This window comes from Triticum urartu, chromosome 1, assembly GCF_003073215.2.
Source record: "Triticum urartu cultivar G1812 chromosome 1, Tu2.1, whole genome shotgun sequence".
Taxonomy (NCBI): Eukaryota; Viridiplantae; Streptophyta; class Magnoliopsida; order Poales; family Poaceae; genus Triticum; species Triticum urartu.
In genome coordinates this window covers 60,423,188-60,436,565 of record NC_053022.1, presented here as the reverse complement: position 1 = coordinate 60,436,565, position 13,378 = coordinate 60,423,188, and the positions used below count along the sequence as shown (strand labels likewise).

At 46.8% G+C, this 13,378-nt stretch overlaps 1 protein-coding gene across 4 annotated transcripts; it reads right to left on the bottom strand.

Annotated features, from left to right (window-relative positions):
• Positions 1–4,652: 4,652 nt before the first annotated feature.
• LOC125547410 (protein WHAT'S THIS FACTOR 9, mitochondrial-like) lies at positions 4,653–8,234 on the bottom strand. Of its 4 annotated transcripts, none has more exons than XM_048711289.1 (4): positions 6,745–8,234; positions 5,842–6,562; positions 5,659–5,750; positions 4,653–5,060 (listed from the first exon to the last, which is right to left on the bottom strand). In XM_048711289.1, exon 1 carries the CDS (start codon positions 8,007–8,009, stop codon positions 6,837–6,839), a length of 1,173 nt encoding a protein of 390 aa, XP_048567246.1. In that variant the 5' UTR covers positions 8,010–8,234; the 3' UTR covers positions 4,653–5,060; positions 5,659–5,750; positions 5,842–6,562; positions 6,745–6,836. The 4 variants fall into 4 exon arrangements, with proteins under 4 accessions (XP_048567246.1, XP_048567238.1, XP_048567253.1 ...); XM_048711296.1 differs by having other exon boundaries at positions 4,655–5,060; positions 6,496–6,562; XM_048711281.1 differs by having other exon boundaries at positions 5,659–6,562.
• Between the last annotated feature and the right edge of the window lie 5,144 nt (positions 8,235–13,378).

Below are 13,378 nucleotides of genomic sequence, written 5' to 3'. Positions count from 1 at the left end.
AGAACAACCATTATTCTCTGATTTAGATGAATAACCATCTCGCATCAAACAAGATCCAGATATAATGTTCATGCTCAACGCTGGCACCAAATAACAATTATTCAGGTCTAAAACTAATCCCGAAGGTAGATGTAGAGGTAGCGTGCCGACCGCGATCACATCGACTTTGGAACCATTTCCAACGCGCATCGTCAGCTCGTCCTTAGCCAATCTTCGCTTAATCCGTAGTCCCTGTTTCGAGTTGCAAATATTAGCAACAGAACTAGTATCAAATACCCAGGTGCTACTGCGAGCATTAGTAAGGTACACATCAATAACATGTATATCACATATACCTTTGTTCACCTTGCCATCCTTCTTATCCGTCAAATACTTGGGGCAGTTCCGCTTCCAGTGACCAGTCTGTTTGCAGTAGAAGCTTCTTCCCTTTACCCTTTTTCTTGAAACTAGTGGTCTTGTTGACCATCAACACTTGATGCTCCTTTTTGATTTATACCTCCGCAGCCTTTAGCATCGCGAAGAGCTCGGGAATTGCCTTATTCATCCCTTGCATATTATAGTTCATCACGAAGCTTTTATAGCTTGGTGGAAGTGATTGAAGAAATCTGTCAATGACACTATCAACAGGAAGATTAACTCCCAGTTGAGTCAAGTGATTATGATACCCAGACATTTTGAGTATATGTTGAAGTCCCGTTTCTAAGCCGTAAAGCATGGCACACTGAACTATCGAGTAGTCATCAACTTTACTCTGCCAGACGTTCTTAACGTCATCAGCAGCATCTGCAGCAGGCCTGGCACCCAGCAGTGCTTCCAGGACGTAATTCTTCTGTGCAGCAATGAGGATAATCCTCAAGTTACGGACCCAGTCCGTGTAATTGCTACCATCATCTTTCAACTTTGCTTTCTCAAGGAACGCATTAAAATTTAACGAAACAACAACACGGGCCACCTATCTACAATCAACATAGACAAGCAAAATACTATCAAGTACTAAGTTCATGATAAATTTAAGTTCAATTAATCATATTACTCTAATCCTCTAATCCTCTAAGTGATCACGCGATCCAAATCTACCAAACCATGTCCGATCATCACGTGAGATGGAGTAGTTTCAATGGTGAACATCACTATGTTGATCATATCTACTATATGATTCACGCTCGACCTTTCGGTCTCAGTGTTCTGAGGCCATATCTGCATATGCTAGGCTCGTCAAGTTTAACCTGAGTATTCCGCGTGTGCAACTGTTTTGCACCCTTTGTATTTGAACGTAGAGGCTATCACACCCGATCATCACGTGGTGTCTCAGCACGAAGAACTTTCACAACGGTGCATACTTAGGAAGAACACTTATACCTTGATAATTTAGTGAGAGATCATCTTATAATGCTACCGTCAATCAAAGCAAGATAAAGATGCATAAAAGATAAACATCACATGCAATCAATATAAGTGATATGATATGGCCATCATCATCTTGTGCTTGTGATCTTCATCTCCGAAGCACCGTCATGATCACCATTGTCATCGGCGCGACACTTTGATCTCCATCGTAGCATCGTTGTCGTCTCGCCAACTTATTCTTCTACGACTATCACTACCGCTTAGTGATAAAGTAAAGCATTACAGGGCGATTGCATTGCATACAATAAAGCGATAACCATCTGGCTCCTGCCAGTTGCCGATAACTCGGTTACAAAACATGACCATCTTATACAATAAAATATAACATCATGCCTTGACCATATCACATCACAACATGCCCTGCAAAAACAAGTTAGACGTCCTCTGCTTTGTTGTTGCAAGTTTTACGTGGCTGCTATGGGCTGAGCAAGAACCGTTCTTATCTACGCATCAAAACCACAACGATAGTTTGTCAAGTTAGTGCTGTTTTAACCTTCTCAAGGACCGGGCGTAGACACACTTGGTTCAACTAAAGTTGGAGAAACTGACACCCACTAGCCACCTATGTGCAAAGCACGTCGGTAGAACCAGTCTCACGTAAGCGTACGCGTAATGTCGGTCCGGACCGTTTCATCCAACAATACCGCTGAACCAAAGTATAACATGCTGGTAAGCAGTATGACTTATATCGTCCACAACTCACTTGTGTTCTACTCGTGCATATAACATCTACGCATAAAACCAGGCACGAACTATGTAGACATGACCGAGACATGTCTCCGGTCAATAACCAATAGCGGAACCTGGATGCTCATATTGGCTCCTACATATTCTACGAAGATCTTTATCGGTCAAACCGCATAACAACATACATTGTTCCCTTTGTCATTGGTATGTTACTTGCCCGAGATTCGGTCGTCGGTATCTTAATACCTAGTTCATTCTCGTTACTGGCAAGTCTCTTTACTCGTTCTGTAATACATCATCCCGCAACTAACTCATTAGTTGCAATGCTTGCAAGGCTTATAGTGATGTGCATTACCGAGTGGGCCCAGAGATACCTCTCCGACAATCGGAGTGAATCCTAATCTCGAAATACGCCAACCCAACAAGTACCTTCGGAGACACCTGTAGAGCACCTTTATAATCACCCAGTTACGTTGTGACGTTTGGTAGCACACAAAGTGTTCCTCCGGTAAACAGGAGTTGCATAATCTCATAGTCATAGGAACATGTATAAGTCATGAAGAAAACAATAGCAGAATACTAAACGATCGTGTGCTAAGCTAACGGAATGGGTCAAGTCAATCACATCGTTCTCCTAATGACGTGATCCCGTTAATCAAATGACAACTCATGTCAATGGCTAGGAAACATAACCATCTTTGATCAACGAGCTAATCAAGTAGAGGCATACCAGTGATACTCTGTTTGTTTATGTATTCACACAAGTATTATGTCTCCGGTTAATACAATTCTAGCATGAATAATAAACATTTATCATGATATAACTTTATTATTGTCTCTAGGGAATATTTCCTTCAATGCCAAGTCCAGGAGGAGCCCAAGCCACTTCCCTTGGCCCCGATGTCAGATCTCAGCCAGGGTTTGGGCAACGACGTTCAAGGAAAGGCAAGGAAATTAAGAGGTTAAAAGGGGAATAAGGGGGGAGAGAGAGAGGAGAGAAGGTTGTTGCCCATGGTTATTAACTTACTAGAAGATAGAATTTAGTAATCAAAAATTCCTATATGCTGGAGTTATTAGTCGGTTTTGTTTTATGGACCACCTTAATGTGTTCTTAGAGGCGGTTGCTTTTCAGAAGGACCCTAGTTAGGTTTCCAAACAGAATAACCGCCTATACCAGGTCACTATAGGGGGCTTGAAGCTTGTTTGCTAAAAAGAACCGCCGTGGCCCGCCTCTAGCACTCGTTTTTACTAGTGCAATGTCCACGATTTGTTTAGAACGGGTGATAGAAAGCTTCTCTTATTGCCTATTTGTCCTGACGGGCCGACCAAATTTGCAATCCAACAGGCTCCCCCATTTCGTCCCGGACGATTTGGACTATCCAAAACCCCCCAGCCGAACCCCAAACCGAGGCGAGTAGGCGAATCCGGATCGTCTGCCACGTCAAATCCGGCAACCCGACCCCACCAGTCTTTTCTTTTCCCGTCAGACCCCTCCCCTTCATGTCCGATTTCCTGCTAGAGTCCTCTCCTTCTCGCAGTAGCCCTCTCCTTTTAAACCCCACCACGCTGCCCCCACCTCGCCTGGCCACCCCGGTTTGCCTTCGCCATGGCACCCCCTCCCTTTCCCACCTTGTTTCACGCCAGGACGTCAAGGAGGAGTTACACACCACTCCCATGTATTTTTCGTTCTAACCACCATCATCATGGAGGAAAATGTAATCGCCTCCAAGGAGGAGGAGGCACTCGCCACCCATCGTGCTGCCGGAGCCAAAGAGGAGGAGGAGGTGTGCTCCGCCCCTCACTCCTACCGAGCCAAGAAGGGGGCACACATTGCCTGTCATGTCGCCATCGCAAAAGAGTTGTGCGCCACCCGTCACGCCGCCATAGCGGAAGACGAGGAGCGCTCCTTTTGTCGAGCTCTCCGTCGGGCCGCCCAGGAGGAGTTTCGCACAGAACGTCACCGCAACAGAGCCACCCTCGCTGCTTATGCCACCAAGGAATCTGAATCTTATATCTCAAAGGTCTCTTCCAAGAAGGTGTCTGTAGTGATAATCACATAAAAATCTAGAAGGTCTATTTGGATGCGATGTTGAACATCTGCATATTTCTCTGCGATCAATGGTTGAATTTTGTGAGGAAAACAGGGGATGCCATTGGTTAACACAACATTTTGAGGGTGTCCACGGACAAACGAGGTTGCCCGTTTGGGGTTTTGGGTTGGAGATGCTCTTACCTCTCCCGGCTCAAACTACGACTACACTAAACAGGGAAGGAACAACAATTGTAAGGAAATGAGTATTGCTGGAAAATAGTACGTACTAGAGATTACCAAGAACAAACAGGGTTTAGCAGTTACAACAATACAAATGATGAGCAGAGGTAACCAAATGAATTTTAGTGACCACCATCAGAAGATGAACTATCTCGTTTGCCATTGTTTTGCTTCCATCTTTATCAATGTGAAGCACTCATTTTTCAACCCACGGTGGCACGAATCCGTAGCCCCTTAATCAGTGGACGGTCGTTTTAGAGCGTTGCACGTCAGCCGCGTCTAAATAAATCTTTCACGAGACATCTTAGCACAATATTACAGTCCTTCAGGAAGATGCAACACAATATTACAGTCATTCAGGAACATGCATTAAAACGAAACAGTTTTGGGCAGAAGCTTTGAGGAAATGGTGAATTGGTGAACATCTTAGCACTGCCTGACATCTAACCACAAACAAGCCTTAATTACATGAAGCATTGCAGCCCGCAATTGTTAATAACATGCATCAAGAAAGAGCTAAGCTCTTCGAAAGTGTGGTTAGGCTACTGTATTATCTCGTCTTCGGTGATGAACAACCACAGATAAACTGGCAGATGTCCCTGTTCCCGCTGCTGTGACCAGTCGTTCTTCATTCCTTTAGAGATCCTCCAGCTCTTCACCAGCTGAAATGCTCCAAAAGGTTCCTTCTGAATTCCTGAAATAGTAGGGTTGGTGACATAGTTACCAATTTGTCATTACAAGACCAAAAGCATAAGGTTCCCACCATCTCATTGTATGATCCTACAACCTAACAACATTGCTACGAACATGAGCTTGTTCAAAGTCGAGGGCCCAAATTCCAACCCCAAGACATACTGATTGTTAGTAGTTGTTGTTAAATGGGGCTGATCAGTTGACCCCTCAATCAAATTTGACAGACACATTAGCAAAATAAGGTCGTTCCCCTTTTCTTGCTAGAAGGAAAATGATATGACATGGTCGGGACTCCTTGGGTGGTAGCCGTATTATTCATGGACCTTCCCAACAATTCAAAAACTGACATAGAACAAACCGCGATATGTGTATGCAGTATGCTCATATTTATCACATATAATCTGCTATGTCTGAACAAAGCATCACATATTTATTTTTTTGCATTAATTTATTAAAATATCGCTTAACATATTTATACTGACCAGAAGGTGGATTTGACATGGTGAGGGTGTTAAGATGCCTCCGTCCCAAAATAAGTGTCTCAACTTTGTACTAAGGTTGAGACGCTTATTTTGGGACGGAGGGAGTAGCTGATTTACCATTGTGATAAACGGAAGAACAATGGATATGCCTGTGGCCATCATAGCATTGCCTCGCAGTGCAATATGACCAGTTGACCAGATGTACTGAACTGCAAATGATTACAGGAGATAATTGTTCAGATCATATTTGCTTTTTTTAACAGGAATGCTCAGTACATATTTCTTACTGCTTAACGTCACCTTATAGGCAAGTATAATTGGTGATTCTCTAGCCCACCATATGATTTCCTAAAGTAAAAGACCGTTGAAGTTGGCTCTGTCTGGTTTCTGAAGGACGCAAAATGTAAAATTCTAACTTGTATATGGCTGCAAGGAAAATCAAAGCTGCTCTTCCAAACATAACCAGGCCCTATATAACTATGCTTGAAGACATTGGCCTTTTAGGACAGCATAACAGGGAAGAAAAGGTCATCTTTAGAAAAACAGAGACAAACATCCAAGGTAGGTACTGTTTGGCCCCATACTCAAACGGCATCCCAGTCTGCTAAGCAACAATGTCCTTAAAACCACAAATATTTTTTCTGGACAAGAAAAGGCGCTTGCTGTTAGCTGCTCCCTCCATTTCAAAAGAACTGAAGTTGTAGGATTGTCCTAAGTGAAACTTTTTGAAGTTTGGTAAAGTCTATAGAAAAATCTGCTAAGATCCACAATGTTAAACACTCCCTCCGTCCCAAAATAAGTGTTCCAACCTTAGTACAACTTTGGGACAAAGGGAGTATATTATATGATAATACATATCATAATGAATCTAACGAAGCAGATTTGGTGTTGTAGATGTTGATATATTTTTATATAGACTTGGTCAAAGTTAATGAAGTTTGACTTAGGACAAACCTATAACTTCAATTATTTTGGAACAGAGGGAGTATATTCCATTTTTCAATCTCCAATGCATTTGTAGCTGCAGGAAAAAGAAAAGCAAAACATGAGGCAATGATATAAACAAATTGTTATGTGGGGTGACAAAATGACATGAGAGAGCTCTGCAAAGATCTTGAAAAGAAAGCTTCCTAATAATGTAAGCATTGTAATATCCTAAATTCTGGAATGTGCGTTCGATACGATGCATCAATATGCACATACCTCTGAACCATCAGAGAGCATCCATTCACTCAAGTCACTAGCTTTGCTTCATTCAGGTGCACTAAGAATCAATTGAGCCAACAAGACATTCATTAAGAGAGTTCAGTTCCTTCTTCTCCCTCACTTTCCTCGTCCAGTTCACCACAATAGTTGCAGCTTTCTCTGCTTTTCCTTGGTGGCAATGCAGCCCTCATCATGGTGGCATACTCCTCCCTGATAGCAACAAGTGGATGTGCATGCTTCTCAAGCAGCTGGCTCGTGCCACCGTAAGCTTCCCTGAGTACAACTGTCTGTGTGCCATGTATCCTTGAAAGGTAAAAAATGCCCGGGTGACGCTCAAATACCTTGGTAAACTTCTGTGGCATGCCAAGAAGCATCCTCATGTTGCTCACGTTGTGGCGCTCTGTCCTCTTTGCCAATGTGAGGTGCAGCAGCTCATGGAACACTCCGACATTCCGCTTCTCTGACACATCAGTGCGACGGTCAAGGCCGGAGGCGTCGGCGTACGGGTTAGTGTATGGAAGCGTCTGCCACTCTTTCAGCCAGTCCATAGACTTGCTCCTCAGGCCAAACCCCCTCGTGAAGCTCACCGGAAATGGGAGGCAGGTGGTGTCGCCGCCCGCCGCAGCCTTCTCGAGTTCCGAGACAGCCAGACGGTCGTCCCAGGAGAGGAGGTGGAGCCAGATGCGCTCGTCACCCTCGGGCTGCCTAAGGGCGAAGTGGTCAGGGTGGCGACCGAGGATTGATGCGCGGTAGTCGCGAGGCAGGCCCAAGTCCCAGCGGAGAAGGTCGACAGTGTGGAGCGGGAGCGACCGCGGCAGGGTGAGCATGAGGAGGCGGCGGAGGCGAGCGAGCAGGTCGGGCCCCGAGGCGTCCAGGCAGTCCAGTTCCCGGCACCGGAGGCCGAGCGCTGCGTCCGTGAGGGACACGCCGCCTCCACCGCGGCGGGAGAGCGCGAACAGGGTGTGGTATCTGCGGAGGAAGGCGAGCGCAGCGGCCGCGGAGCCAAACATCCTGTGGACGTACTTGTCGGCGAGGAGCTCGGGGCACGAGATGCGGTGGCCGGGCCGCGAGGACGCGAGGTCGAGCAGGTGGTGGGCAGCGCGGAGGTGGCGCTGCCGCGACAACGCCCCGTCGAGCGCCGGATCCTTGACCAACTTCAGCTTCACGTTAACCAGCGTCGCGCGCTGCTCCGCCGCAAACAATGGCGCCTCCCACCATCTTCTCCTCCTCCCCGTCACCGCCACCAGCAAGTGCCCCGCCATGGAACGAGACTCGCCGCTGCCCAGGTGCTCGTTTTCGCGGACCGCCACGCTCACCCGCCGTCACCGGACCAGGAGGCCGAGAAGAAAGGAGACAAGGAGGAGTAGGAGGAAACCTAGCAGCGTAAAGGGGACGGCGGCGGCGGCCGGCGCGGTCGCGAGGCAGGAGCGCGGCTCTGTTTCCCCCCTCTGTCTCTCGGGGGAGCACGGCTGCCCGCTCCTCTCTTGTTTTTCTTTTTTTAAGAAAAGACATGCAAAGGCATTTTTTCTAATAGTATATTTTTTAAACATAATTTTGTCTAATATAATTACTCCTCTGAAAAATGTAAGACCGCTTAGATCATTAAAGTAGTGAACTAAACAACAGGGCCATCTTCAGAAATTTGAGGCCTCGATGCGAATTCTAAGATGGGGCCTTAAAATTCAAAAATGACATGTGTCGTAGCCTTCTAAATATCGATGGATGACCACTCGTAAATAGTGGTAGGCGAAAATTGTTTTTTAGTGTGGCAAAATAGATATCATCATTTTTTTTAAATATGTTCATAGAAAAGGTAACATATATAAAATGTAATCAACATAACTAACAATAATTTGCTCATACGAACATAACAAAACTAGCATAGGATGTCAATAGATACCACTCAGAGTATTATTCACTACCATCTTTTTTCTACTTTAGAAAAGTCGCCACTATCAATTTATAAAAAATATGGAACTATATCCTGTTAAAAAAGATGAATTAATTCATATGCTCATTCCCTTGTTGATCTTCTATAGAACATGTAGTCATGTACACAAAGCAAACACATATGCGAAAGCACGGCATATCATACCTTTGCAACATGTTGGTAGTTTAAGGGAAAGGGAATGGGAATTTATGAGATGGAGTTGTTTGAGGGATTATACTTGGGAAGTGACATGTTAGTCCCAGTCCCACATTTGGTACGGCATGAGATTATTTATGAGAATAATTTTTATGGACAATAAAAAAAGGGTAGGTTACGTGAGATGTGCTCCTATTTGGTGTTGCATCTGCAGATTAAGGAGTAGTTAGCGGTGGCCGGTTTGTTTGGAGGAAATATTTCTGCCACCGCACATATTTAGTTAGGATGTTCGTGGGTTTTCTCTTTTTGTTGTGGGAGGTGGGCCACCAAATATGTAACGATATGTTTTTAGACGTCTAATTTCCATTCCTCGGCTGAATTATCAGCCCCCTCCTCCTCGGTAGAGATCGATGGGAGTTAGCCCTCCTAATTCCCGTTCCCCTTCCCTTGCTAATTCCCAAACCCCTAAACCAATCAACGGATTTTTAGTCTCACTAATCTTAAACTTCCATTCCCTACCTCCAACTCACGATCACATCCTAAAATTTAGGAGATTACATGTGAACGTGTATACAAATGTACAAACATATATGTTACATATCAACATATGATGAACTTTAGTTCTTCCAATCCGAAATCTCGCCGTCTCTATCCGCCTATGCAAAACCTCCACTTGCATTTGTTGTCTTGTCGCTGGTCGTACACGTGTGTCGGTGTATGCCGCTCTTGGCTGCTAAGGTCTTTGCGGCTTGCGCTTCGTCCGAAAAAGTTTAAAATAAACCTTGAATTTGTAGACAAAAAATAAATCGAACCCTGAATTTTGAATCTCGGAAATTGGCACTCTCAACTTGTCAATCCCGGTCTATTTTGGATCTTAGACCTGTTTGGCACACTGAAAATACTATAATTCAGACCGGGATAGCATGCTACTCTCACTGAGGACTGGGGCTCGTGTGTCATATCCATTCTCGTTCCTTGTTTTTGCAGCCGGCGAACTGGCGCTCGTGGAGGCGCTAGGTAGTGGAGCCCCCGCCGCGGCCGGATAAGTGCGCTCGTATAGTGGCAAAAATGACAAATTTGACCTCTGGACGAAAAGAATTCACAAAGTAAACTGTCTTTGAAAAAATTTCACTCCACTGACATTTTCGTGTAGCGCCCGACGGTCAGGCGTCACACTGCACTGTGCAGCGCCTAACTGACAGGCGCTACACGTCTGGTCAGTGTCGTATCCCGAAACATCTGAAAATTGCTAAGTCAGTGTGCAACGCCTAAGAGCAACTCTAGCAGACCCCGCAAAACGCCGGCCTGCAAAACGCGTTTGCAGTTCGCGTAAAACAGCTTTTGCGGGCCGGCGCAGGCTGGCACAGATGCAGACCCCGCAAACGGATCCGTAAAAAAGTATATTCGTGGAATATGCTTTTTTACGGGTCGACTATGCGGGTTCTGCTCGGACACCACCGTGACGACCCGTAAACATATAAACTGCAAATCTCGCATTTGACATAGGATTTCACAAACAAGTTTAAATTCAAACGACACAAACAGTTTTACGCGTAAATAGAAGCCAAGTTCATTACGGCTAACGCAAAAGAGGGCCCTGCAAAAGGTTTGCGCCCATGTCCGACATCATCTTGATCGATCTTCACTCCATGCCATCGAGTCCACCTTGGAGTTCATCGGCGCCACCGAATCCACCTCCGGCGCTTGTTTCAACTCCCGCACCGAAATCATCCATATTGCCATCATATGGAGCGGAGAAAACATCACCGGCTGACGCCACCATTCTTCTCTTCAAGATTTCCCTCCTTACCATATCATGCCATGTTTTGGTGAGGTCGTCCATGTCATTGCGGTTTATTGACATGATCTTGTTCTCTTCGGCGAGCAACATGGACATAGATTTGTTTTCGGCGGCTCGTGCTCTTCTCTCCTCGATGGCAGCTTTGCGCAGCCTCTCTTCCTTGAGCAACTGCCACTTTTCTTGCTTCTCCTTCGCCTTCTTCTCGGCCAACTCTTTCTTGATCTCCAATGATTTCAACAACATCGACTCGTTGGATTGCAACATGGCATCAATCTTCTCCGTCAAGATTGATGCTTCTTGCTCTCTCTTCATCTTCTCCTTGGTCTTCTTGTCACCATCGGGCTTGTGCAAATTTCTTGGGCCATCATCATCCTCATCTTCATCCATGTTTGTAAGTGGGCCTCTCTTTGGTGGGGATTCTTTGTCGATAAACTTCCACTTCTCGCACTTTTAGAGCAACTCCCAACAATGCTCTAGTTTGAAAATTTTGCCTTCCGAAGCTTCCATGCCCTTGTATCTATGTTGAGCAATCTTTCCTACACAATGTGAACAAAGTGATCCAATCACTTCTCATGATACAATATGATGATGCACAATTTGAACAAAGGCAAAACAAACTCACATAGTCGGACTCCACGGTGCCACTTGGAGGTGCATTGCGTACTTGCTCCAAGCAAGCTGCACATAGGCTTGATGTTCTCCCAACACCCTTGAAGCGACCGAAATGTGCGTGGAATCCTATTGGGATACTTTGCCATAATGCGGAAGTATTGATCTTCGATCCTTTGCCAATATCTCTTGGAAGTTTCAGATGTACCCGTGCATGCATCAAGAGACACCGCACTCCATGCTTGAATCAAAGCTTGATCTTCCAAGATCGTGTAGTTCTTCGATCTTATGCTTTTCCCAGTTTTTGCTTGCGATTGCTCAAACGCTTCCGCTTCGATCTCCTCCAATTCGTCAGCACAACCATGATCATCCACGCCGGCCTCCGTTTCATTGTACTCGAATGGTTCAAAAGGGGCTTGATCAATGTCAACCGCGTTCGTGTCCAACAAGTTCACGAATTCGGTTGTTCCATTGTTCGAACCACTGTTGTAGCGAACGATAACAAGTCACGCGCTATCGAGAATAATGGTGAAAAATGAAAGGGAATCGCCAAGACCGAAGGCGCATACCTTCCGGCCATTTCGTCGAACATCTCGTTCGCGGGGGAAGCGGCACCGTTAAAAGGCATCGCCGGAGCACCTCCTTGCGGCGGGATGGAGCGAGAGGTTGAAGAAGGTGGCTTCTTTGAAGCCGGAACCTTCCTCCGCTTTACGCCCGTGACCTTGCCGACCTTCTCCGCTGCCGGCTGGGATCGCGCTGCCGCGTTGGCGCCCGGAGCGCGGGCCATCGCGGCGGGGGCGGCCGGATTCCCGCCTCGCACGACAACGTTGCCCTGCGACTTGCGGGCAGGCGCGGCTTGGGCTTGGGCGATGGCGGCGGGGCCAACTTGGCCGACGACGAGATCCGCCCGAGCGAAAGGGGCGTGCTCGACCTCGACGGTGACGGGGGACAGCAGGGGGTCATCCATGGCGGCGACGAATGGCCGGGAAAGAGCAACCGGAGCTTGCGGAGTGGGGGCAATGGTGGAGGAGGGTGCGGGGAGCGGGAAGGGCCGCGCGAAAATGTCCCTCTCGCCAAATCTCGCGCGGGATAAGAGGTTGAGCTCGGGTCGGCCTCCCAGCCCGTGAAGATAGAGTTTGGGGGAGAAGATTTGCCGCGCCCCGCAAAAAAATTTGCGGGCCGGGGTGGGATGCGGAGTCTGCTCGTGCAGATTTTCTGGCCCTGACCTGCAATTTGGCAGTTATTTTGCGGGCCGGGGCGTTTTGCGGGGCCTGGTAAAGTTGCTCTAAGAGCTAGATGCTACACTATACAATGTAGCGCCTATAGTCTAGGCGTTGCACAAGTCTAAATTTATCGTGAGATCATCCACCCAAGGAGAGTGCATGGTTTGCTACATGAGATGAGATGCATGGCGTAAAGTGTTGGAAAGCACTAGAGGCCATGGAGCGTGCTCGCATGCGAAAGCCAACACGCGCGGGTCAGACACATGTATGCGAGCGCCGCTTGCGTCCGAAAAAGCACCAGTGGCCCATTAGTGCAACGCCTAGACACTAGGCGCTACACTGCTCTACATTATATAGTGTAGCGCATAGCTTTCAGGCGTTGCACACTAACTTAGTATTTTTGAGGTAGTCTGAGGTGCAACGCTGATCATATGTGTAGCGTCTATCTGTCAGGCGTTGCACATCGTAGTGTGACACCTGGCTGTCGAGCGCTACACAAAAAGGTCAGCGGAGTGAAATTTTTTCAAAAACAATTTATTTTATAAATTGTTCTCGTTTAGAGGTCAAATTTGTCGTTTTTGCCTCGTATAGTTCCTAGCATGTGTCGTGCCGCCGACCATGCACTGTAAGAGGCGGAATAGTGGTGGAAGCAATTGCACTCGATTCACTCGCACTAGCCCGATTCACAGGTTCGATTACAGGGTATGGATACAAGACGAAGAACAGGAGGGGAATAGAGTTAGGGTTGCCACCACCGATGCCTTGATCCATCGGATGCGTCACTCCACTGGTGGCGTCGCCTTAAGTAGTGGTGGGTCGCTGGGCCTTACTGCACCCAGGCCGGTCCGGTCACTCGCAGGTTGGGCTTCTTGGTCCTGGCAGGCCTGGTAGGCGAGCCTGGCGAGCCTCGGG

Bases quoted from the DNA above. Each gene is read 5' to 3' on its own strand.
- LOC125547410 (XM_048711281.1), bottom strand. From the start codon at position 8,009: ATGGCGGGGCACTTGCTGGTGGCGGTGACGGGGAGGAGGAGAAGATGG.